The 25,066-nt window shown below is 46.0% G+C and overlaps 2 protein-coding genes across 3 annotated transcripts in view; one reads left to right on the top strand and one right to left on the bottom strand.

Moving 5' to 3' along the window:
- The window catches only part of RTF2 (replication termination factor 2), a 41,054-nt gene that overhangs the window by 11,139 nt on the left and 4,849 nt on the right, over positions 1–25,066 (top strand). The gene's annotated exons all lie outside the window — the stretch shown is intronic.
- LOC309816538 (beta-1,3-galactosyl-O-glycosyl-glycoprotein beta-1,6-N-acetylglucosaminyltransferase 7) lies at positions 1,244–19,485 on the bottom strand. The gene is made up of 4 exons (XM_082644142.1): positions 19,355–19,485; positions 12,924–13,952; positions 11,895–11,990; positions 1,244–8,062 (listed from the first exon to the last, which is right to left on the bottom strand). The coding sequence occupies exons 1-4, from the start codon at positions 19,368–19,370 to the stop codon at positions 7,839–7,841; spliced, it is 1,365 nt and encodes a 454-aa protein (XP_082500268.1). The 5' UTR covers positions 19,371–19,485; the 3' UTR covers positions 1,244–7,838.

Raw genomic sequence — 25,066 nt, 5'->3', positions numbered from 1 at the left:
TTATTTCTTTTTGAGCAGCTTTAGGTGCACAGCAAAATTAAGAGGAAAGTAAGGGGTTTCCCCTGTACCCTCTACCCTCACACGTCCCTCCCCCATTATCAGCATCCCCCCAAGAGCGGTGTACTCGTTCCAGTTAGTGAGCCTGCGTTGACACCCCGTCATCTCCCACATCCCCTTTACATTAGGGTTCACTCGTGCTGTACATTCTGTGGGTTTGGACAAGTGTATAATGACGTGTATCCATCCTTATAGCCTCACGTGGTGTATCTTCGCTGCCCTCGTGATCCCCTGTGCTCCGCCTGTGAGTGCTTGAGAGCGAGGGCAAAGCCCGTCCACCCTTCACCCCGCCGGCCTGGTTCTCCCCAGGGCAGGGCGCACGTCCTCAGTAGATGTCCACGGGAGTGAGCGAACCCGTCACGTGAGGGCGCGCCTGCTCAGCTCACGTGAGGGCGGTGCTGAGGGCTTTGCCCTCACGGGGTTGCTGCTGCAGCCCAGGACATCTGTGTCTGGGTGTTCCGCCGGTCCGTGGGGAGCCTGGCATTTACTTTAATGTCATGGATACCAACAACTCCTGGCTGCATTTTCACCCACAGTAATTCTGCTTGGATTTCCTTAGGCCTCCCAGTACTGTTTCTCCCTGTTGTGAATTATTCTTTGATCCAGTAGCTATCATGGAACGGCTGCCATGGGCAGCACCGTCCTAGGCACGTGGGGTGGCGTACATTGTAGATAAGATTGATCCAGTCCCTGCCTTCATGGCACCCACATTCCAGTTGGAGAGAGAGACACTCAGGTAACCGAGCAAGGCAGTACCGCTTGTGACAGCTGCCAGAAAGGAAGCGCAGAGGGTGAGGTGCCGGAGGGCGAGAGGCCTCCTCAGCGGTGGTCGCCGGAGGCGCCTCTGGGGCTTTGAGCTAAGACCCGAGGTGAGCAGCAGCCAGCCGAGCAAGGCCTGAGCCAAAGCTCAGAAGTGACGGAGGACTTCGCTAGTTGAAGGAGCAGAGAGTGCGGTGGAGGGTGGGGACAGGAGAGAAGTAGATGAGGTTGAGGGTCAGGCAGGGGCCACCTTCTTTAGGGCCCAGGTGGCCGCCCTGGGGCTTGTGGATTTTACCCTAAGAGCAGTGGGAAACTGGGGGCAGCTTTTGGCCAGGCCGGATGTACTTTAGTTTCAGAATGATTTCTCTGTAAAGAAGTCAGACGTGGAGGAGGATACGCTCAAATGTGATTCCATTTATTTGAGACTCAAAGACAGACAAAAGGTGATTGGTAGTGAAGAAGTCAGGGAGGGGCGTGGAGTTGTTTCCAGTTTGGGGTGATTACGGATCAAGCCATCAGAGAACTTGGAATCTGTCTCATTAAGCTTCTGCCAAAAAAAGAGAAATTCAAAAATGCATTCAGGAATTGATTCATGTCGTTCATTGTCCAGTATTTATTATGTCTCCTGTGTTCAGGATGATGTTACAGGTGTTCCCAGGTAGGATGGGATGTGAAGGAATCAGTCCCTGTGCCCAAGGAGACTGCAGTCGTGCAGGAATCAGGTTACGTGAAAAATCATATTCTGCTTTGTTTTTTGAGGCCAGTTGCCAAGTGGATGTAAGGATGTTACTGGAGTTGAAGGGCCAGAGAACTTTCTGGCTGTGCTGGTGAGAAATGGCTTTATGGGAGGAGACATTGTTCTAGGCCTTGAAGGCAGAGCGTGTTCTCACGGGTCAGGCTTTCCCAGAGAGTGGGACATGGCTGCTGTCGTAGGCAAGCTGGTGTGAGGGGTCCACAGACAGGACCCCAGGCGTCCCTGTGAGACACTGCACAGCAGGACGGTAGCTCCCATTCTGGCGCACCTTCTGCCCGTGTGCCTGCCTGCCTTGCGGAGAAAGTGTCCATTTGGTCCTCGGATGGTTTTACTGCATCTCACTGAGCTCCCAAGAGAGAGCGGACCTTACGCTCAGAGCTTTGGCAGGCAGGGCCTCGAGAGATTTGTTTGTGTTCTCTGCATTGTTATGCTTTCTTTACATTTATGGCAAGGGGTACTGTTTTTATACATATGGTATGAACATAAAGTCAACATTTAAAGTAAATTTAAGTAAAAACAATGGGTAGATTTAATGAAAGATATTAAGATACTGACGGTACCTTAGGCAAGGGAACGCCTGAAGTTTGAGAGACGCCCTTGTCAGTGATGGTGGGTGCGCTGTGGGCAAAGGGAACGCGTGGGAGAGGAGAGCTGCCGTCACACTCAGGGGAGGAAGTGCCGGGGCAGCCTGTGAAGATGGGGCCTCAAGGCGTAGTCGTGCCCCAGCCGCTCAGGAGCAGGGAGAGGCCAGAGATGTGAGTCCGACTGCTGGCGGAAGCTCTGAGTGCCAGGCAGAGGGGCAGCTCGGGGGGCGGGCAGCAGGCGGCCCTTGACGCCTTTGCAGCAGCACAGCGCCTTGGGAGCAGCGGGGTGTAGGTCTGTGCAGTATGGGCAGCGGGGAAAGACTAAAGAAGAGCAAGAATCGGACAGCAGGTGAGGAGAAGGAGCCCGAGAGAGAAGTACCGTGAAGGAAAGGGAGCTCCGCTGGCCTGGGCTTCCTGCGAGCAGGAAAGGAACCTCGCTCACATTTGCTCTGTGTCCAAGTGTGTGTGTGTTTTCACAAATAGTGCGTGAGGCGTTGTCTGAGAGTTAGACACATTCACAGGTACCCTGAGGAAGTTTCCGTGAAAGAATATAAATATGAGAAGGCGGGAAATGAAGCTGAAATTTATTAAAGCAGCCAAATGTCCCGAATCAGTGGTTCCCAACCCAGGCTGCACTGCAGAATCACCACAGTGGTTTGCTAAGTTCCCACTCCCCACCTCAGGCCCCTCGTGAGAATCTTCAGGGTTAGTGTGGAGCCCGCACGGAGTTCCACCTTTATATAAGCTCCCAGAATAATTCTAAGGGGCAAGCAGGTTTGGGGGACTCAGGGGTCGAAAGCAGGCAGGCTTCTGTCCCCGACCCACAGGGATAACCTTCTTAGATTGGTTTGCAGTTGTCCTCTTCACTGGCTGACCTCAGACATCCATAAGCATCTTGACAGACGTGCAGCAGAATAGTAGGAGTGTCTACTCACAGCTCTGCAGAGAAGTTGATTTTATTTCATGGAAATGCAACATTGCAAGGGAACTGTGAAGTCATTTTGTTGGTGTCTGGGAACAAAGTGCTAGTAAACTTCTGGAACTCTACATAGAGCACTTCAAGGGAAAGGAAGGAAGTAGGAGGAAAGGGGAAGCAACTGCATCAGGATTGCACAGGAAGCCAAGACCATTCGAGGACCGGACACCAGCTCCTCCAACCTCCTAATGGGGGCTGCCAGGGCTGTTGAGACCACCTGCAGTCAAGACAGGACCCTGGCTGGAGTCCAGGAACACCTCAGGGACAAAATTCTCTTAAAAATAAATCTTTCGTCAGAAGAGTAATATTTTACTCTTCTCACTTGTATAATCTCCTTAAAAATTGCCTTCGCAGCGTAGCTAGATTGAATACTCTGTGTATTAGTTTGCTAGGGCTGCCATAACCCGGTACCACAAACTGGGTGACTTAACAGAAATTTATTTTCTTACAGTTCTGGAGGCTAGAAGTCTGCAGTCACGATGCTGGCTGGGTTGGTTCTTCCTGAGGGCAGTGAGGGGAGGATCTGTTCCAGACCTGTCTCCCTGAGTTGTTGATGGCCGCTTCTCCCTGTGTCTGTTCATATGGTCTTCCCTCTGTGGAGTTTGTCCCTGTGTCCAAATTTCCCCTTTTTATAAGGACACCAGTCGGGTTGGATTAGGGCCCACGCTAGTGACTGCACCTTAACTGATTGTATCTGCAGAAGGTGACATTCTAACATACTGGGGATTAGGACCTCAACATTTGCCGGGGATGGGGAGCATAATTCAACTGATAACACTATACAATTTAGAAAATGAGAGTATGGGACAGTCAGTCAGTGGCACAGTTGAGTGGGAGTCATTCATTCGGGCACTCACAGGACCAACATTGAGAGCCTGATATGTATCAGTTTTGGTTCACACACCAGCACTGGCTGGCTTGGGAGTATAAATCACTTCACCTCTCTGGGCTTCAGATTCTGGTATGTAAAACAAAGGAATTGTAGTAAATTCTTGGACGCTTTCCTTTTAGACCCAAATTCCAAACAATGACATTTTTAAATGAAGAAAAAATCCAATGACAAATTCGTATACTGTCATTAGGAATCAAGCTCGTACTTCTAATTTCAAGTCCCTAAAGTTTAGTAATACTAGGTACATCAGTCAAGGTTGGCTACGTCCTGTAACAAACAGCCCCCCAATTCCAGTGGCTAATAACGGTGAGAGCTCCTAGTTAGGCAGCTTTCTTTTAAGGGAAACTCAAGGACTCGGGCTTCTTCTGTCCTGTAGGTCTGACCTCCTCTGGTGTTTAGGGTATTCTCTGTTCAGCTGCCTGATGGGAACAGAGAAGGAAGCATCTAGCTTAGGAGGTTTTTATGGGCCAGGCCTACTTAATGCTTCTGTTCACATTCCATTGGCCAGAACTCAGTCACGTGACCACAGCTACATGCAGGAGCCTGGGGATTATAGTCTAGCTGGATGCCCAGGAAGAAGAGGTGAACAGGAGCCACTTCTGCCAAACTAGCAAGAGGAAGAGTGATGGTGCAGTTTCAGGAGCTGTAGCGCATTGTGAAAACGTGAATGGTGGAAGATAAGGCCACAGCGTCAAAGTCGAAAGCAAACATTTTCATGTTTTAGGTAATGTCTGAAATTTAGAGGAACCAACATCATAAGAACAGTGTCAGGGACTTCCCTGGCGGTCCAGTGGTTAAGACTCCGTGCTTCCACTTCAGGGGATACGGGTTCAATCCCTGGTCAGGGAACTAAGATCCTGCATGCTGCGTGGCACGGCCAAAGGGAAAAAAAAAAAAAAAAAAAGGAAAACACCTTCCCTTGGGAACAGAAAGGAATAAACAAGTAAACAAACACGATAGAATGTGATATTTAAAAAAAAAAAAACAAAAACGAACAGTGTCAGGAGCCTCCGAGATACTGAGGGTGTGCACGTTCTCTGCTTTTCCCTGTGTAGTTCCATCAACATTTGGCTTTTCAGTTCACTAGAAGAGACTCCAGGGTTTGAAGTAGCTCTGGTTCTGTGTCTAAAACACATGGTGTGCACACTTGATTTCAGTAAACAGAGTCCAAAGAGATGTAGTTGCTAGGTTTCTTTGTTTTCACTGTCAACAAAGCACTAGCTGAAAAATTAGTTGTATTCCCCACTGTGTTCTTCCCTTCTTGTAATAAGAAGAAACACATTGGAGTAATCACAGGTTGCAAAATAAATGATGGGCTTGTTACTCAAAACACGGTCCATGGTCCTGCGAATATTGACATCGCCTGGGAGGTTTTTTTATTTTTGTTTTTTAAGAAATGCAGACTCCCAGGCCCCTCCCCAGACCTGAAGAACATTTTAACAAGAGCCCCAGGGCATTTGTATGCACAGTAAAGCTTGAGAAGCTGATCTGGGTGTTAGAGGTGTGGGCAGCAGTATTTGACTTGCTAGCCTTCTGTCTTCATTTATTTAGGCTTAGTGACAGGTGAGTGCGGTGTGGGGATGTTTTAAAGTCAGAAGTGAAACAAAAATTTACACTCGTATACCTTTTGTTTGTTTGTTTGTTTTGAGTACTTGTCATGGAGGGGGTGGAGTGGAAAGGGGAGAAAATAAGTTAAGGAAGGGGGTCTCTTCAAAAGCGGTTGGCGAATTCTGCTGTTCGGGCCCAGCCTCCTTCACGCTTTTCCTTTCTACTGTCTTTATGGTCTTTGTGAATATTAAGCCTCAAGAAATCACATACAGCACAGGCAGCCGTAAACTTCTACATGAAAGAAAAATACAATAGAAAAATTGAAGAGTAGACTCTGCATGTTAGCAAGAAGGTTCTGTTCCCCAGAAAGTTAGAGAAATCATCTCAGTATCCCTGTTACCCTCAAGATTGCCTTTACGTTACAGTCTGTAGCAGTGTATTTCAGACAAGTTTTACATATGATTTAATTTTGTTCTTTTACTTTATGAATGAGTCCAGTCAGAGGCTGAGTTAGGGTAGAGAGAGCAGCAGCTTCTTGCTGGTTCTGATGCCCACGGAGGCTGCTGCCTTACCTTGGCCTCCCTGGCCTGTCCCCTGACGCTCCACTGAAACCCAGCTTGTGCTTCCCTGAACCTCGTGCTGCTTCATTCCACCGTGCCTTTAAGTTATTTTATTATTTTTATTTTATCTCACTGTTACTGAAAGGATTCACTGAGGTGACTTCTCCCATTATAATGTTTGAGCCCTCTGAGGGCAGGTATGTGTTTGAACTTGGGCTCTATGAGTTGACGTTGAAATGAGATGAAGGAAGGCTTATCTTTTAAGTAACTTGAAAAGATTTAAGCTTCTCTTTTATTTTTTATTTTATTTAATTTTAAAAATGTAATGGGGTGTACACTTACTTGCAAATGAGTTGTGATGAAACGTAAGGGACATGATTGTGGTGAACCTGAGCTTTCGGAACAGCCAGTCAGAACACGGCCGTGAGCTGTGTCTGCCTGTGAGCGGTGAGGCTACACCGAGCTGTCTGGGGCTCTCATGCCCTTCTCTGACGGTCTTAACCCTCTACTGTGTGTTCTCCCTGGGATTACATATCTCTGGGGAAGAAATGTTTGTTTAAACAGAGTTTTTAATATGCTGTGGTTAGCTCGGGTTTGACTTGTGGGCTGTGCTTTCAGAGCCTCTTTTCCTTCTATGTAGTTTTCTTGCTTTTCAAGGGCTATTTTCATTGAGTGGATTTCATTTCATTTCTCTGTTTGGGAAGCGTCAGTTCACTGAAGGGTTATACTTCGCCCTTGAATTATACATTTATTTCTTTAGTGTCCTCTCCTGTGGTTCCTGTTTTTCCTTTATTTTAGTTGTTTTAAGTTGTGCTATTTAATAGTTGTATATTTCCAGCCTTGTATGACACTGTGAGCTCTTTTTTAGAAAGAGAGTATATTAAAAGTCCTCGACAAAACAGCAAAGATTCGTGGACTTTTGGCAGACCTGAATCTGTGAGTAGAGAGAATTAAGACCATTTATGCCTTTGACCTGTGCTGTTCTATATGGTAATCATCAGCCACATGTGACTATTTAGATTTCAATTACTTAAAATTTTAAAAGTTAAGGTTCACTTAATCAGCCACTGCAGCCACGTTTCAGGTTCCCAGCTCTCCCCGTGGTCGTGTCTGGTATCAGACTGTGCAGACATAGACCACTGCATCATCACAGCCTCACGGCTGCAGGGACCTAGGGCGGCTTTGTAGGAAGTTGTGTTTCAACTCCAGAATTTTATTTTACCCAAAGGAAATAGACTCTTCCATGTTTTTCTAGGATTTCCAGAACAAAGTTACATTGTTCCCAGCCAGAGATAAGCATATTTTCTCCCATTTTCTGTGGGAGTGTTCTTTGTTAGAATCTCATCCACAGTAGTATATCTTTAAGACAAGATGTGTTCTTATTCTAACCTGAGCCTGGATCTAAGTGTCTGGGGGACTTTGATTTTCAGCAGCTGTTAAGTGAAGCAGTCGAGCCTCCAGGTCACTTACCCAGTCACCAGTGGGACTTTGAGTTACTTTTTCTCTTGTGATTTCTTTCTCAAAGCCGTAAAAGTGGCCTATAATCAATAGCAGAGTCTTGTTGGTAGCACGTTTCTAAACTCATTTCAGGACTAACTTGTGTCAAGGAATTATTTTCCCATTCTTTTTGTTTGAATGTTCTCTGATTTCAAGTCAGGGAAACAGAATTATACCAGTAAGAAAGCAAACATTCTCTGTAACTTCCAGCTCAGCGGTTCAATTTCTTATTAAAATGACTCTCCCGTTGGAAATGCCATTGTGGTTCCACAGGGACTTCCGCCTGCCCTAGAGCTTTAAGTCTGTGCCACCGCTCCAAGCATGAGACCACAAGAGGCTCGGTCGAGTCAAATTGGTTGGCAAACAAAGAAGGTGATCGAATGATCCAGGGCAAGTCTCCTGGTCCGTACACACAGACGTCCTGGACATAGTGGCCTGCAAAGGGAACACAGAAACTTAGCTGCCTTTGTTTCCGCGTCAGTTTACATCCACCTGGAAAAGTGATGCACTTCTAAGGTCATCTGTACGGCCTCTCTGCTTCATGCCAGTTCAAATTAAATGGGGTTTCCATGATCGCTTTGACAGGGGCTTTTATGTTGAATTTTGAATTCATGATGGAAGGGAAGCTTTCATTCGTTTGGTTAGTGATTTCTGAAATGTTTAATGGCTACTTTAGGTGAATACTGTAGAATTTTAGCTAGTCATGAGCACGAGGGAGAAGTAACAGCCATCATTTGCCAGATAACACCTAAATTCTGATAGCTGCTGTTTTAAGTTCCATGAACTTTTCAACTATTTTCCTCGGTTGTGGGTTGTGTTGGTTTTAATAAGTCATTGCTTCAACCTTCTATTGGTTTTGCAGAGTGAGTTTGATATAAATAGAAGTAATTAAAATTGGAATTCTAGTTTGAATCCAGTACTGATTGGACTCCTTCGAGGTGAACTCAGTAGCACGTTTTATGTGTCTGACACTGTGCTTGACTCTTCCTACTCTATTTTTTTTTTTTTTTTGTGGTACGAGGGCCTCTCACTGTTGTGGCCTCTCCCACTGCAGAGCACAGGCTCCGGACGCGCAGGCCCAGCGGCCATGGCTCACGGGCCCAGCCGCTCCGCGGCATGTGGGATCCTCCCGGACCGGGGCACGAACCCGTGTCCCCTGCATTGGCAGGCGGACTCTCAACCACTGTGCCACCAGGGAAGCCCCCTCCTACTCTTATTTTAATCCTCCCACCAACAGTGGGAGGTGGTTTCTGTCATCACCTTCAGTTCGCAGAGGCAGGAGTGCTCAGTTTGCATGTAACGGAAATTTCTGTTCATGTTGGAGACCTTGCTCTTTTCTCTGCTCAGTGCTGCCATGCTCTCTCCCCCCTGCTGATACTGTAATCCTACTTCCAGAAACCTATCTTAAGGAAATATTATTTAAAAGGGTTGGAACTGCATGCATAGAAATGTCCAGTGTTGTTTGTAAGACTGAAAAAAATCAAAAGGGATCTTTTCCCTGCTAAGCGTGCATTCGTGTAGTAAAGGGCCTAGAACTGGCCCATGGTGAGCACTGTATGTGTGAAAGCTGTTATCATGATCAGAATCTTTTTAACTGATAGACTCTTGGTGCGATGTCACAGAATCTCAGTAGTATTACATTTAACCAGTTGAAAGTGTAAATATGAAGATAGTATGAAAAGCTTAGGACATAGTGAAAGAGGAATCAACTGCACCTTGATCGTAACTGCATACTCTATAGTTTATGTACTTATGAACTGGAAGGGAACACAAATAAATGGGACTTTGTCAGAATTGGGTTAATGCTGTTTTGGTGATTAAAAATAAACAAACTCTTTGTTGCTGATGGCAAGGGGATGGCTCTGCACTGTGTGCAGAGCTGGGCCATATGCTCCCCCAGTGGCATGGCACCAGGCAGCCGCACCTGGTTTGAGACCCAGCTCTGCCCCTGCCTTTGCCACTTCCTGTGCCACATCCTGTGACTCTGGGAGTGACCTCACGTCTCTGAGTCTGGGGTTCCTCATCTGTAAAGTGTGCGTAATGATAGTTTCTACCTGCAGATCGCTGTGAGCATCGACGGCAGGCCCAGAGCCGGGTTCCAGAAGGGTTTACCACAGACCCTACAACAGTGCTTGGCCTAAGTCGGGACTGACTGAGTGCTGGCCGGGGTTGGCCCTGTACTGCTTTGCTAGCAGAACCATTTGCACAGTGAAGCTAGTGAAGGCAAGCACTTTCTGAAGTGTTCACTTGTAGGGATAATGATTCTCGTTAAGACTCGCAGGGACTAGGTTTTTTTTGCAAACATTATTAAAATACTCAGATTTTGCTACTCTAAGAATTTGGAATCATTACTTTATCATTGACAGCCACAACCCTTCATGACATCTTTTTTTTTTTTTTTTTTTGCGGTATGCGGGCCTCTCACTGTTGTGGCCTCTCCCGTTGCGGAGCACAGGCTCCGGATGCGCAGGCCCAGCGGCCATGGCTCACGGGCCCAGCCGCTCCGCGGCATATGGGATCCTCCCAGACCGGGGCACGAACCCGTATCCCCTGCATCGGCAGGCGGACTCTCAATCACTGCGCCACCAGGGAGGCCCCCAATGACATCTTATATACCATTGGTGAATCACTTTTTCAGGAAGAATCTGATCAGCCTCTCCTTTTCTGAGCATTTATCCGCCAGTCCTGTCAACCCCTGTGTAATGACAGTGAGCCACTTACTGTCTGAAGAAAGGCCAAGGTTGTTTGTTAGCCTGTCGTTTAACTGTCACCTTCTTTCTATGTGACTATCCCCCTAGCTGAATCATATCTACCTTTTTAAAAATACTAGAAAATTATTCCAGTCCTTCTGACCTGGTACCTGTCAGGAGGATGGCTGTGCACATGGCAGCGGGACTTGTTTGTCTTTGAACTGTTCTGGTATTAGATTGTCCATTTTTTGTTTGTCCACAACCTGTTTCTTTTAGGTCAGTCTTCAAATCAGCTTGGAAACTGGGCGAACCTAGTTTATTTTGCATAATCTGATATACTGTATTCAGACCCGAGGACTGTAACCAGATGCCTTGTGAAAATAGGTTATACATCTCTGCATTAGCTCCCGTGGTGGTTAGGGAGCTGCTTGTGGACAGACAGCGCAGGGTCCAGGTATCCCTGGAGAGCACGTGCTCTGCCGGAGCCGCCTTCACACACGGCTTTGCTCCAGTCTTCCCGCGTTCTCTGTCCACCACCAGCTGTGGCCCCAGAGACGTCAAGCACGCTCTGTTTTCCTTCCCCGGAGTACACCAGAGAACTTGCCATCTTTCCACTGGACTCATCCGTATCATGCTATGAATTGTGTGTCATCCATCGTTTCCTCCCTGAGACTGTCTGCTCACCCTGGGGGTGCGGGGGTGCGGAGCGCCAGCCCCAGAGAGGAGGCACGGATAACTTCCCGGGAGCCAAGTTCTAGCTCTTCGACTCCGGAGGTGTTTTCCCCGAACCGATGCACCTGAGAGCTGCTCTGCAGCCAGCTAGTTCTCTTCCAGACTCTTCACAGAACAGACATGTCCTCTCCTCCACCCCAGATCTGGCTTTTGTGTATTGCCCTGGTCACTAAAACCTCTGGCACACAAGACAAAGGGGCAAAAGAATTCACAGTCCCTCAGGGAGAATCTCCTGAGGGCAAAGCAAAGAGACCTTTTTTCAGCAAGAACTGCGTAAGAAGTATGGGGGGCAGCTGGCTGACCCCACCGAGGAGCATATACCTGTGTTATTCAGGTGTCTGTTCTAGTAAAGAGACCCAGGGAGACAGAGAGCTCATTTTAAATAAATGTTAGGGTTTGAATTCTAGGAGCAGGTGGGAAAAGCCAGATAGCTCATGTGTTTTTATCTTAAAACTTTAAAAGTTGCTGCCCTGTTGTGTGTTCACTTTGTGAAAATTTATCGACTCAAATACTTAGAATTTGTCTACTTCTCTGGATATTATAATTAAAAGGAAAGTTTTAAAACAATTGACACCGTGCTAGTTGGATCATCACTAATTCTTCCAGATTGAAGTACACGTGACTGCCAGTCTTCTCCCACTGTTTTCGGGGCAGCAGTTGTACAGTTTTTATACAATTTGAAGGTGTTTTGTGGCTTTTGTTTTCGTTTTTGTTTTGGCCACGCTGCGCGGCTTACAGGATCTCAGTTCCCAGACCAGGTACTGAACCCAGGCCCCGGCAGTGAAAGCCCAGAATCCTAACCACTAGGCCACCAGGGAAACAAACCCCTTGGGTTTTGTTTTTACCTTTGCAGCCATCATGAACAGTTCCCTCCTTGTTTTTCCACTTAATGGCTCGAACGTTTCCTTCCCAGCCAGTGTTTGGGGTGGAACCTGGAGCATCTAAGGGAAAACACGTGCAGGCATACAGTGAGCAGATGAAGGGAAAGCCCAGCCTCGTTCAGAATGCATGTTCTCATCCGATGAAAGGCTGACGCTTCTGGGGGCGGGGTGTGTGCTGCACCTGTGGTCGTATCGGGGTGGCGCGAGGTCCCGTATTCCGTCTTTGTGCTTAGATTTCACTTTTCATCCCTTCCTCCATCCCTAGTAACTCACCTAGTATTGACAGCATGTTATGCTGGGTTTCTTTGGATCGCGTTTTCTCCGCAACAGCTCTCTGGGGGTGATTTGAAAGGATTTTCAGTGGATATGAGAGGTTTTAAAAAGCGCCTAACCCATTTCTGCTGGATTTCATTGTTTGCGCTGTCGCCTGGACTGACCGATTCGCTTAGCTGTTCAAGCTTGAAGCCACATTCGCAACAACCAGCTTTATAGAAAGAGCAAATAAGCCCATTTAAAGGAAGGCCTCAGATTTCCCTCTGTCTCTAAGAAAACCTATCTGAAGTATCATATTAGCCACAAACAAAATGACTAGTTTTAATATTTTCCATTCTTAACGAGTCCCTAGCACGATACCTGGCGCTAGTAGGTATCCAGCGGTATCTAATAAGTGAAGGAAGAAAGGAAGAACTTTCCGAAGATCTGCGCTCAGAATTTTCAAAAGGCTCTATCTGAGGAGATGCACAATGCTGGTACTTCCTTCTGGAGAGGGAGCAAAAGCAGGCAGCCTGATCGGGGAACATGGCGCTCTCTCAGCAAACCTCAGATCCCTAAAAGCAAAGAGCCTCCTGGACTACCCAGGCGGAAGGTCTTACAGAATATAGAGCTGTTTACCAAGCCAGAGAGCTGAAATAGAAAGAATCTTCAGTTAAGGATACACTTCTCCTGTTGTTGCCTCTGGCCTGAACAGACGCTGTTTTGCTGGATTGCTCTTACCTTTCAGTCGGTTCAGAGTTACCCAGTAATGTCGCTCTGGACCGTGGATGTCTTTAGACCACCGAAGCATGTCTTTTGCGCGGGTGTCTGTTAGTACAAACTCTACAAACTTCCTTGTTAGTACATAGTAAGCACTTCCAAAATAAATTGTTAAGTTATGGGGTGGTTCATCTTTGAATCTTTCATTTGGAGATACATAGATATCTTCTTCAGGGGTGAATTCGGGATGGCTTTGACTTGTCTTGGATTTAATGTTTGGTGGCTGGATTACTCCAGGAGTGATATTTTTATCATTCCATTTGCTTCTGATGTAGTGTATGATTTCTCTGTTAGTTTTGATTGGAAAATCCTGTCCACAAAGATTAATGACATAGTTCCATTGAAATTTGGAATGGACTAGATCTTTCATACAATTAATATCTGCCTGTAGTCTCCTAAAGCCAGTGTGAGCCATTTTCTCTCTCGTTGATGAAATAAAAATATTTTCAAAACAATTAACCAGAGATTTCACAGCAGTCTGATACTCCGTGGGGGCCTTTTCATCAACATGAATACAGTAAACATTTTGAGGCGCATAAATAGCTCTGAGAAGCTGCACAAACATAGCCATTTCCTTATGAATAGTTATAATATATGCCAGAGGGAAGGTGCCCTCTTCTGCAGACAGGGATCTGGTTATGAAATGCAACTCCTGGGATAGCCTGGAACAATTTCCTGGTCTGTGTAAATGAGCAAGTATTTCAGATCCATGAGGGTTTTTACAGAATTTTGCAATTTGGGGAGCCATCTCTTTCCCTTCAAACAAAGCCGAACACAGTTCATCTGGATAAAAGCCACATTCCACTACTGCTGGGTAGGTGGGTTCCTCCTCTGGTTCCTCAGGAGTTGGATTCCTTAAATAAAGAAAAATGAAGATGCAAATGGCTGCGCACACGAGAAGACCTGGCTTTGTGGCTCGCAGCTGGCTCATGTTTTGAGCTCCAGTCGCCTTCTTATTACCGTGGTTTGAAATGTTTTCCTCTAAGCTTCCTAAAAGAACAACAGGCAGAATTTAGGGTGTTGTTAACTCTCTTCCCCCCCCATCCCTGCTAACTCTATTGGCGTACACGTATTTAAAATGTATAATTTGATCAGTCTTTATATACGTGTATACTCATGAAACTGTCACCACCGTCATGGTAACAATCATTTCTTTTACCCCTAAAAGTTTTCTTGGGCCCCTTTTACTCCATCCTCCTTCCACCATTGTCTCTGGACCATCACTCATATGCTCTTGTCACTGTAGACTAGTTGGCGTATTCTACAGTTTTATATAAACAAAGTTATACGTATGTACTTTTTGCCTGGATTTTTTTTCACTCAGGATGATGATTTTATGATTTCATCCACACCACTGCCTTTATCACCATTTTCCCCTTTTTATTGCTGAGCAGTATTCCATCAAATGGACGAGCCGCAGCCTGTTTATCTGTTCGTCTGTTGAAGGACACTGAAGTTGTTTCTAGTTTTAGGATATTACAAGATGCTGTAAGCATTTGTGCACAAGTCTTGGTGCAGACCTATGTTTTTGTGTCTCTGGGGTAAATGCCTAAGAGTGAAATGGCTGGCTCGCATACAGGTGTAGGTTTAACTTCTTAAGAAATTGCCAGGTTCTTTTCCAAAGTGGATGTGCCATTTTACATTCCCACCAGCAGTGTATGAGAGCTCCATTTATTGTACATCCTCACCAACACTGGGTATGGTCAATTTAAAAAACTTTGCCCAGTCTAATAGGTGCGTAGTGGTAATTCATTGTGGTTTTAACTTTGCATTTCTCTGATGACTAATGAGGTTGACTGTATTGTCATGTGTTATTGCCCTTATCTTGGCAGATAAAAATCTCAAATATTTATTTTGGACATAGATACGGTCCTGTTCTGCATTATTCAGAATTTATCTTATGCCATTATTCTGTATCGTGTTATGAGAATATATCTTTCCAATAAAGAAAACAACAAATCAAGAGAAATTTTGTGATCACATAATTCAACTTGTTGAAATGAGTTTATGAATTGCTTTTAGAGAAGGCGTCAGTGATTAAAAACAAGATATCTTTATCTAATAAAATTATTTGATAATAATTTAGCTTCCTCTCTTGAACTCTACAGAGATGCATGAATAAGTATTTTAATTAATTAATTATTATTGGCATGCAAAGACCATCCTTTGGAATTTAGGGAAGAAAATTGATCAGGTAAAATGTCTATATTGTTAGTAGTTTTCTCCCTTGTTTATGAATTTTGTCTGTAGGTTTCTGTAAAAAGTCGTATCACTGCTTGTTCCTACTTCCTATTTTAAAAAAAATATTTATTTGTTTTATTTTTGGCTGCGTCGGGTCTTAGGTGTGGCACGAGGGCTCCAGAGTGCGTGAGCTCTGTAGTTGTGGCGTGTGGGCTCTCTGTTGTAGCCCATGTTCTCAGTAGTTGCAGCGTGCAGGCTTAGTTGCCCCACAGCGTGTGGGATCTTAGTTCCCCAACCAGGGATCGAACTCGCGTCCCCTGCATTGGAAGGCAGATTCTTAACCCCTGGACCACCAGGGAAGTCCCCCTACTTCCTGTTTTTAAAGACCCATTTACTTTTTTTTTTTTTTTTTTTTTTTTTTTTTTGCGGTACGCGGCCCTCTCACTGTTGTGGCCTCTCCCGTTGCGGAGCACAGGCTCCGGATGCGCAGGCTCAGCAGCCATGGCTCACGGTCCCAGCCGCTCCGCGGCATGTGGGATCTTCCCGGAGTGGGGCACGAACCTGTGTCCCCTGCATCGGCAGGTAGACTCTCAACCACTGTGCCACCAGGGAAGCCTCCCATTTACTTTTGACCAGTGTTTATCTCAGATTTGACATTAGTCCCTTACCTTTCCACATCATTATTGCAAATGCCATTTGGATAAAGCATTAACAAGGCAGCATTTTGAGTTATCCTGTGTTCTTAAACTGTGAGCCCATAAAAACTGTAAATGCTGATTGTGGATTTTAAAAATGTATTTATTTTCATTGTATAGTTTCTTTTTACCCATCATACTTCAAAAATAAAACAACCACTGCCCAAATATGTCAGGTTACGTTTTACTCTGGTTTGGTAAATGTTGATTGCCCCAAGCGTAAAACGTTATGGCATAATTTTACAGACATTTTTATAAATTACATAATACCTTTTGTAAGCACAATCATCATTATAATTAACACATTTCATATCTGGTCTCTAAAATAGACACAACATGTATCATAAAAACAGAAATTCAGTTGGACGGAAATACCTTCTTGAAATGAAAATAAAGCCTTTAACTGCTTCTCTGTTAAGAATTTTGGTGAAAGGTAAACTATGTCCCATAGTTTGTTACATTTTCTCCTGTGTTTAGCTTTTGCGTGGGGAGGGGGTTTGGGGGTTTTTTTGGTCTGTTGTCTTGGTGGTTGTTTTTAAGCTTATGGTCAAAGTGTAAAACATGCTGGTCTCATCACAGAAATGTTAGCCCCACTTCACTGACAGACTGTATACCCCATGCAGAGCCCAGGGGATTGGGTATTTTCAGTGTTTTATGATAATTAAGTGAAGACACGTCCCACGTGTAGTCCGTTGTCCTTCAGGGCAACACGTTGGCTAAATGCTTCCCCTCCCTTGTTTATCGAGAGACAGGCACAGGGGCTTGGTCGCAGCTAATCTGCTGCCTTTCTGCCTCGTGTTCTGTTAGTGCAGTGCTCACAGTTGACCAGTTAAATCTTCCTTGTGGCTCAGGTTCACTTTGAAGTTCAGAAATCGGTGTGGCTAGAATGCCATGATGTGGGAAGGGTCACCAGCTTTATTTTCATTGCTTCAGTACAAGCTTTTCCAGGTAGTCAGGACAGCCTTGTAATGAAGCCTTTGGAGACTCCACTGCTGCTGAATTTACATAGTTCTTGCTGTGGCTTTAACCTACATCTGGTGGATAATGTGAAAATGCCCACAGGAATCAACTCTTTAGGGCCTGGCAGTTTTTCCTTTTTAAATCATGGTGAGCATCATTTTCAGCTTTGCAGACATTTCAGTTCTTGGTGATTTGTTGTCGTTGTTTTGTTTCTATAATGTGAAATCAACTTTTGTAGTCATAATGAAACTGTAATTGTTAAACATGTGCCTTTTTATCACTAAATTAATTTGCAAGAAATGTGATACTTTCCAAGTGAGAGGAACATGCAGCCCATTAAAAAAAAGTGCAGTCTTACTGATTGTTGAGCCATTTTTTTTCCTCCACAAAAAGTTTAAATATTTATTTATTTTAAAGACTTTAGAAAGAGTGGCAGTTATCATTATATATCATGGAGCAGATAGAAAAGTTCTTTGTTCAGACCAGACCCAATTATTTTACCACTGCAGTGTTCTATTTCCTCATGTACTACTGAAATCACAAATGATTTATAAAATTATTATTTTGTGTGTGTGAGAGAACATTTTAAGGCTTTTTTCATATAGTGTCATTCCTTAAATTATCTTTCCTGGGCCTTATATATTTTGATAATCTTTTAGTTCCTCATATCTGCAGCCTTTGGTGTGTAGCATCATTAAAATATGTATAGTGTACAGTAGAATTAAATAGCTTCCAGACAGTGAATAATGTTTTGAAGATTACACGTTCAGTTGACTGAGGACATATGACATCCAAGGGATTTTGTAGAATATCTTTCAGTAGCAGTAATTACCAAAGTTACGGTTAAAGATGGTGTTAAAATTTTTTCCTTTTTGTGGTACTAGAAATCACAAATGATTTCGTTATAGTTCTCAGAATGAAATTATTTTACCTTTTATTTATGTTTTTGTCCAAGCATAAAATATTTCCAAGGAGTTTCAAAATACGTTACTATCCTAATTATGAGAGCCGGCGAGCATATTTTCCTTCTTCTTTTCTGCCTTCTTTATCTGTCTGTAGTGCCCCTCTCCCACCGCCCCTACTGCAGGCCTTAACAGCCAAGAACAGAAGTCAGCAATATGGGTCTGGTACTATGTGTTGCCGCTAGAACACTTAAGGGCAGTCATTTTGAATTTGTTATGACGGGATTTAATTTGTTATGTAGGCTTTTCAGGGGGAGTTGGCAACATCCTGGATAAATTAATTATTTTGCTAAATCTTATACTTTGTGGGTTTTTTTTTTTTAATTTGGTTGCACCGGGTCTTAGTTGCGGCAGGCAGGCTCCTTAGTTGTGGCTCACCGGCTCCTTAGTTGTGGCATGTGAACTCTTAGCTGCGGCATGCATGTGGGATCTAGTTCCCTGACCAGGGATCGAACCCCGGCCCCCTGCATTGGGAGCGCAGAGTCTTAACCACTGTGCTGCCAGGGAAGTCCCTCTTGTTTGTTTGTTTGTTTGTTTGTTTGCGGTCCACGGGCCTCTCATTGTTGTGGCCTCTCCCGTTGCGGAGCACAGGCTCTGGACGCGCAGGCTCAGCGGCCATGGCTCACGGGCCCACCCGCTCCGCGGCATGTGGGATCTTCCTGGACCGGGGCGTGAACCCGTGTCCCCTGCATCGGCAGGCGGACTCTCAACCACTGCGCCACCAGGGAAGCCCACCCTCTTGTTTTTTTTAAAAGGTAATTCCTGTTAGTAAATAGAAAATGGGCATCTTTAAAGATGAACTTGTAATATTTTGCCATATATTCTATAGACTGGTACTGTTTTAGAGTATTAACATTAGCTTAACCAGATTAAACAATTTAGTCTTTACTTTCTGGACTGCAGATGGGGGTGTATGATAGTACCTGCCTCCTGAGGACACCAGGCTAGGGGTGTGGAGCAGCTGGCTGAGCGTTTCCCACTGAGCCTGGCCCGGGGCGGTGCTCAGTGCTTGAGTGGGGTGGGGCTACTCGGTACCCGCCAGTCCCAGAGCTGTGAGACCCTCAGACCATGAATGTTGGTTCTCTCTCCAGGTACTGCATGTTTGTCCTAAAGAAGTCACTGTAGCTGCAGCAATGAAAATTCTGTGTCTGTTATTTTTGTCATCTCTGGGCTCAGAATGATGTCCAAAGCACCCTACAAGTTAACAGTTTTTTCTTGAACTATTTGAGCTTTATCATAGTAGTTAGACTGATTTTGAATTCAGACCGTCAAAGCTGTCCAGTAAAATAGATGTCTTAATCACAACACGCTTATGCCTAAAATGTGTATACGTTTCTTCAGCCACTTTGATGTGAAGGGGAAAAGTACATTTTAGGATATCCATTTAAAACAATCACAACAAACGCAACGTTTTTGTTAGAGGACTGTTTTTTGAGAGGAAAAGATGCCTGCTACTTCTGCATTTTAAAATATTACTGATATTCCAATAGTTCTATTTTAAAACCATGGAGGAGGCACAGAAAACATATTTTAATAATAAGACCTGCTCAGCCTGTGCCATTCAGGATCTCTGCATAGTTATCGAAGCACTTACCGAGAGAGGCTCGCATATGGCGTAGAGGTCCTGGCCCAGCCTGGCTTTTTTTTTCCTTCAGTTGCTTCCTTGCTGTGGCTCTGGCTGAAATCACATGAACAGAGTTGCTTGGCAGGTTTTGTTACCCTTTCATCCCTGGAGGATTTTATTCTTGTTGATCCTGACGCATGGGTTGGAAAATAGAACCTGCGTATTTCTTCAGGGCTGGCCCCCTGCCTTACAAAACAAACAGCAGAAAACACCCAGCCCAGGTGAAGGACAGCGCAGGGTAATTGTTGGATTCTGAAAGCTGGATGAAATCCTGGCAGTCCTGGGTCAAATTCCTTAAATGTTTTTAAAAGTAGGAGGCCAAGTTTGGTTATCGGACACTTTTTCATTAAAGGGATAAATAAAAGTCATTTTAAAATCTCATTTGAGGGCTTCCCTGGTGGCGCAGTGGTTAAGAGTCCGCCTGCCGATGCAGGGGACGCGGGTTCGTGCCCCGGTCTGGGAAGATCCCGCATGCCGCGGAGCGGCTTGGCCGGTGAGCCATGGCCGCTGAGCCTGCGCGTCCGGAGCCTGTGCTCCGCAACGGGAGAGGCCACAACAGTGAGAGGCCCGCGTACCGCAAAAAAAAAAAAGAAAAAATCTCATTTGATTCCTAAGTAGCATTCGGAGTGCTTCAGCGTGGCTCTCCAGAGGCCTGACTTCAGGGAGGCAGGTGCGCCCTGCCGTGCCCCGTCCTCCCGCGGCCCGTCTGGGCATGGTTAGTAACGACTCCCTTTCGTTATTCTCCTCCGATGGATACTTTTCCTCCTAACATCCTTCCTTTCCTGGTTTACAAGGTCATCCCGCTTGCTGGACCTCTCTTTAGGTTTACCCCAGATGTGTCCGTCGGGAATAGTGAAGCCAAGAGACGTGAATCACACCCCGCAGAGACCCTCACCCTCGTGGGTGTCCAGACACCTGAGCTCTTTATTTAGTCAGCCGAGTTCAGCTTTTCTTCACCTGCTGCGGTGACTCGAGATACCTGTTGCTCCTTTGCAGAACAGATGTTGCTGTTGCCCTAGAAAGATTTCTTAACTAGGCAGATAGAACCTAGTCTCTTTAATCTTAAGGGGATGCAGCATTGCTGCACGTGTGACATGTATGCCTTTTATATAAAAACAGGTCCGTGCAGCCTTTTATTGGGGAGACCCTGTATATGTTTGCATGGAGTTGTTCACATTCTGTGAGTTGAGAGACTAATTTTATCAGACAAGAGTCAGGAAAGGAAAGGCCCCCCTGTCAGCTGGTGAAGTGTTGCTCCAACTCTGCCCCCAACCCCGAGGGCTTGTTTTAACTTGTCCTGTGAGTGCTGCTGAACTGGCCTGGCAGGTCCGTCCCTGGGGGAAGAGGATTGGCGCTAGATTTCACCTGGACCTCACATGCTTAACCTGGAAAAAAGCAGTGGAAGAACCTGAGAAAATGATGCGGAGAGTTGCCTGCGTGCAGCTTTATACTCCCATAGCTCTAAGGGAGACACAGAGTAAAACCAACCATGCTGAACAGAGTGTTGTAATAAATGGACAAAAAAAAGGCTTAATATATCAGCTTCTTTTTTAAAAAAATTATTTTGTTTATTTATTTTTGGCTGCATTGGGTCTTCGTTGCTGCACGCGGGCTTTCTCTAGTTTCGGTGAGCGGGGGCTACTCTTCGTTGTGGTGCGCAGGCCTCTCATTGCGGTGGCTTCTCTTGTTGCGGAGCACGGGCTCTAGGCGCGCGGGCTTCAGTAGTTGTGGCTTGCGGGCTCTGGAGTGCAGGCTCCGTAGTTGTGGCACATGGGCTCAGTTGCTCCACGGCATGTGGGATCTTCCCAGACCAGGGCTCAAACCTGTGTCCCCTGCATTGGCGGGTGGATTCTTAACCACTGCGCCACCAGGGAAGCCCTGTATCAGCTCCTTACACTGATGTGATTCAACTAAAATTTTTGAAAGATGAAAATCCTAATAAATAAAACAGACATAGAGCGTAAACATGTAAATTACAAAAGAGGCGCTGTGAATACAGTGGGGTGTTTTATGTTTCTTAAAGCCAAAAAGGAGCTGTATTATTCTGGTTTTTAGATTAGCATAAGTTTTTTTTTCCCCTCCTTTACGTGGTATGATGGGCATTCTCATATGCTGTAAGTGTGACCTTCTAGGGGAGCTATTTGGCTTTAATATTTCACTCCCTTTCATCCTGGTTTGAAATATTTCTTTAGGTCATGTTCTCACTGCTTCATTCAGCAATTATTTACTGAGCATCCACTGTGTGCAGGACCCTGGGCTTAAGACTCAGCTACAGCCATGAAAGATAAAGACAAAACCTTCCCATTTGGAGCTTACAGTGTGACAGAGGGAAGCCCTATTTTAAAAGTCAATACACACCTACAGGCATACATTCATTTATCATAAGCCATGAATACAGGAAACAGGGTTCTGTGATAGAGAACAACCAAGTCTCAGAAGTGGAATTTGGGGGTCAAAGATGCATGTAATCAGTTGTTCATCACAATTATTATTTTTAGAACAAAGATTGAGAAACCACTATTCCATTTTTTTGTGATATAAATATACAGATATAGTAGCATATTACCCTTAATTCTGTTTCCTTCAGCACTTTCCTACTGGCCTTTTTTTTTTCAATATTAAAAAAAAATTAACATCCAGAGGTCATGTAATATACAACTTCTAGTCTGTTTTTCCTTTTAACATATAATGAGCATATTCTGTGTTGTCGAAAATTCTAAAATAACTATATACTCTTCCTTTTTAGGAATGTATTATGATTTATTTAGCCATTTCCCACCTTTTTTGGACATCTGAGGTACAAGTAGTAAAAGGAATCAAAACTGAAAATAAATATATGATTTCACCTGTACGGGAACAGTACACATAGAAAAATGGGAAATACAGGTGTTTTCTACTTTGTGTACCTGTTACTTTTATAAGCAAAGAGAGGGTCAGTCCTTTTGGGCTGCTGTGCCTTTGCAGCAGCCCCCCTCCCTTTCTAAAGCCCCCCCGCCCTTTAGTCCACGGAGGAGAGCCCCTGTCTGGCAGCTGACATCGTGGCAGAAACCTGCTTCCTGCCCTGGTTTTACTTGCCTCCAGGGACGGGCCGCTCCACGCAGGGCCCTGGGTTCCAGCAGAAGCCTGGTGAGGTCAGGCATGACCCTAGAACAGGTGCGGGGCCCGTAGCTGGAGGGAGGGCCACGTGCTGCCGTCCCCAGGGGCTGCCCACTCAGGGCCAGGCAGTTGAGGCCTTGAGGGGTGGGTTCGGTATTAGTGGATTTTTTGAATTTTGGAGACAAAGAGCAAGATATCTCAGGTTTTAACGTGCAGGGTTCCCAGCTCAGTGTTGTTATTAGCAGCTGATTCAACTCTAGGACTACAACTCGGGTACAACACACCACAGCTGTAGGCAGGACAGGGCCCACCGTCACACGTAGACAACTAAACAATCGTGTGCAGGGAAGGAGGCTGCGGACCGCTGGCACGATCGGTCAGACCCGGGCAGCAAGAGTGGTGGAAAGGCGCAGAAAGCCCGCGGGGGAGGAGGATGAGGGCTGTGACGGGGCAGGGGGGCAGATGCGCTCAGGAGGGTTATTGACGCCAGAGCCCCAGCCCCAAGCCCCACCGGGCCTTATCTACCACCTGATTCTGTACCTGCAGATCCTTTTTCCTTCTCTCTCCAAGGAGGACAGCCCCCAGGGGAAGGCTCTGCCCCAGTCTCCCACAGCCCGGGGCTTGCCAGGTGGCCTTCCCCTGCAGAGGGGCTGTTCCCCCGCCCCGGCCTCCTGGCATCTCTGTTCTCCAGAGGCAGCCCTGGCCAGACGCCGTATCAGACGCCCCCTGTCTGTGCACAGAGCTCCTCTCTGTGGCACCAACCTCAGGCTTTCTGGGTCTTTACCACCTTAGGAAAGGAGCCGACTTTGACCTAGAGCTGTGGGTTTTGGACACAGAACCACAATAAATAACCCAGCTAAGGCAGCAGCCAAGGAGAGTCAGCAGACGGTGACCGGCTCCTCTGTGTGTTAAGAGGTGCTGGGAAAGCTGTGGCAACTTTTAAGAAAAAGAGTAGTTGTGTGGCTTTTCTTGTGCTGAGGATGTTTTCTATCAGAGAGATTCTGGGCGTGGACTCGGCATACGGCCGTCCTCACGGCCCAGGTTTGTCCAGTGAACCAGCAGGGCCGTGTAGCCCTCAGATGGTAAGGGGCAGAGACCCAGGCAGAGTCTAGAGGAGTCCGCGTGAGGCTTCCTTATGCTTTCTCCCTTCCCCGAGGGGGCACAACTCCCAGCGAGGAAAATGCAGCAGCGCGTACTGTCATCCCTCCCTATCGGTTGGGGGGCTGGGGGGATTGGCCCAGGACTCCCGCATATACTGAAATCCGCACATGCTCAAGCCCCTTATATAAAATGGTGTAGCGTTTGCATATAACGGACACCCATCTTCCCGTTTACTTTAAGTCATCTTCAAGTTACTTATAATACCTAATATAATGTAAATTCTATGTAAATAGTTGTACATACAGTGTAAATGTTACGTAAGTAGTTGCTGGTCTGTGTAAATAGTTGCAGGGCCCTGCACTGGTACGTAGCAACTATTTATATAGTATTCAAGTGTTGCTTTTTGGAACTTTCTGGAAAATTTTTTCTTCCCAAATATTTCCTGTCTGAAATTGGTTGAATCCATGGATGAGGAACTCAGGTTATGCGATGCTTCTGCCTAGGGAAGCTAGTTAGAGACACGATGCTGAGGGCTGGAGCTTGGAGCTCCATCTGTGTTAGGAAAATGCAAAACTGGTGATGGTTGAGTGTTCAGTGCCCAGCTCTGGGCTCCATTCCCTACGGCGTTACCCTTAATTCTTGCCCCAACCCGATCATGCTGGGAGTTCAGTATATCCCCATCTTACAGATGCGGTAACTGAGGCCAAGGTCTAGGCAGAGGGACTCTGGAGAACCCACAGGAAGAGGGAAACAAACCCCGAAATGGATGCTGGCCCAAACACTGTCCTCAGCAGGGCTGGCTCCCCAGGGAGCAGTTGAAAATGCAGACCCCCTGTGGGCATGACAGTGGGCAGCGGCAGCCCAGGAAAGAGCCGAAATGCAGGCTGTGCCTCCGGAATGGTCCTTCCCTTCTCCTGCTGGGATTTAGCCCATTTACCCTAATTGGCCAACTTCCTAAACTCTAGAACAGTGGTTCTCAAAGCCTGGTTCCCCCACAGGCAGCATCTGCATGACCTGAGAAAACGTTAGAAATGCAAATTATCGGGTCCCACCCTAGAACTCCTGAATCAGAAGCTGGCGGTGGGTCTCAGGGATCCCCCCAGAGATGCTGATGTAAGGTCAAGGTTGCAAACCTCTGTGTGGCCTGTGAGATCCCCCCGGCCTCTCCGTTTTAGCCTTGGCTCAGCTGTGTGTGAGTCCCACAGGTTCTTTATTAAGTCAGTATTGCTAATGATTCCTTAAACAGACATTTCCTAAACGTCCACCCTGAGCTTGGGTCTTTGCATGGGGCCCCTGGAGGTCGGGTCCCGTGGGGAGGCCTGTAAGCAAAGAAGCCCAACACGATTAGGAAGTGGGAGGGACCCTGCAGAAATCCAGGTTCCTAGACACCAGCCAGGGCCAGTCTGGCAGGCAGGCCTGCTCTGCTAACTGTACACAGAAACTTTCCCAAGCAGGGCTCAGGGTCAAAAACTGGCCAAGCCAAGG

The sequence above is a fragment of the Mesoplodon mirus genome, assembly GCF_964341445.2.
Source record: "Mesoplodon mirus genome assembly, chromosome: 15".
Lineage (NCBI taxonomy): Eukaryota > Metazoa > Chordata > Mammalia > Artiodactyla > Ziphiidae > Mesoplodon > Mesoplodon mirus.
The sequence above is the reverse complement of the archived record's forward strand: the minus strand, read 5'-3'. Positions and strand labels throughout refer to the sequence as shown.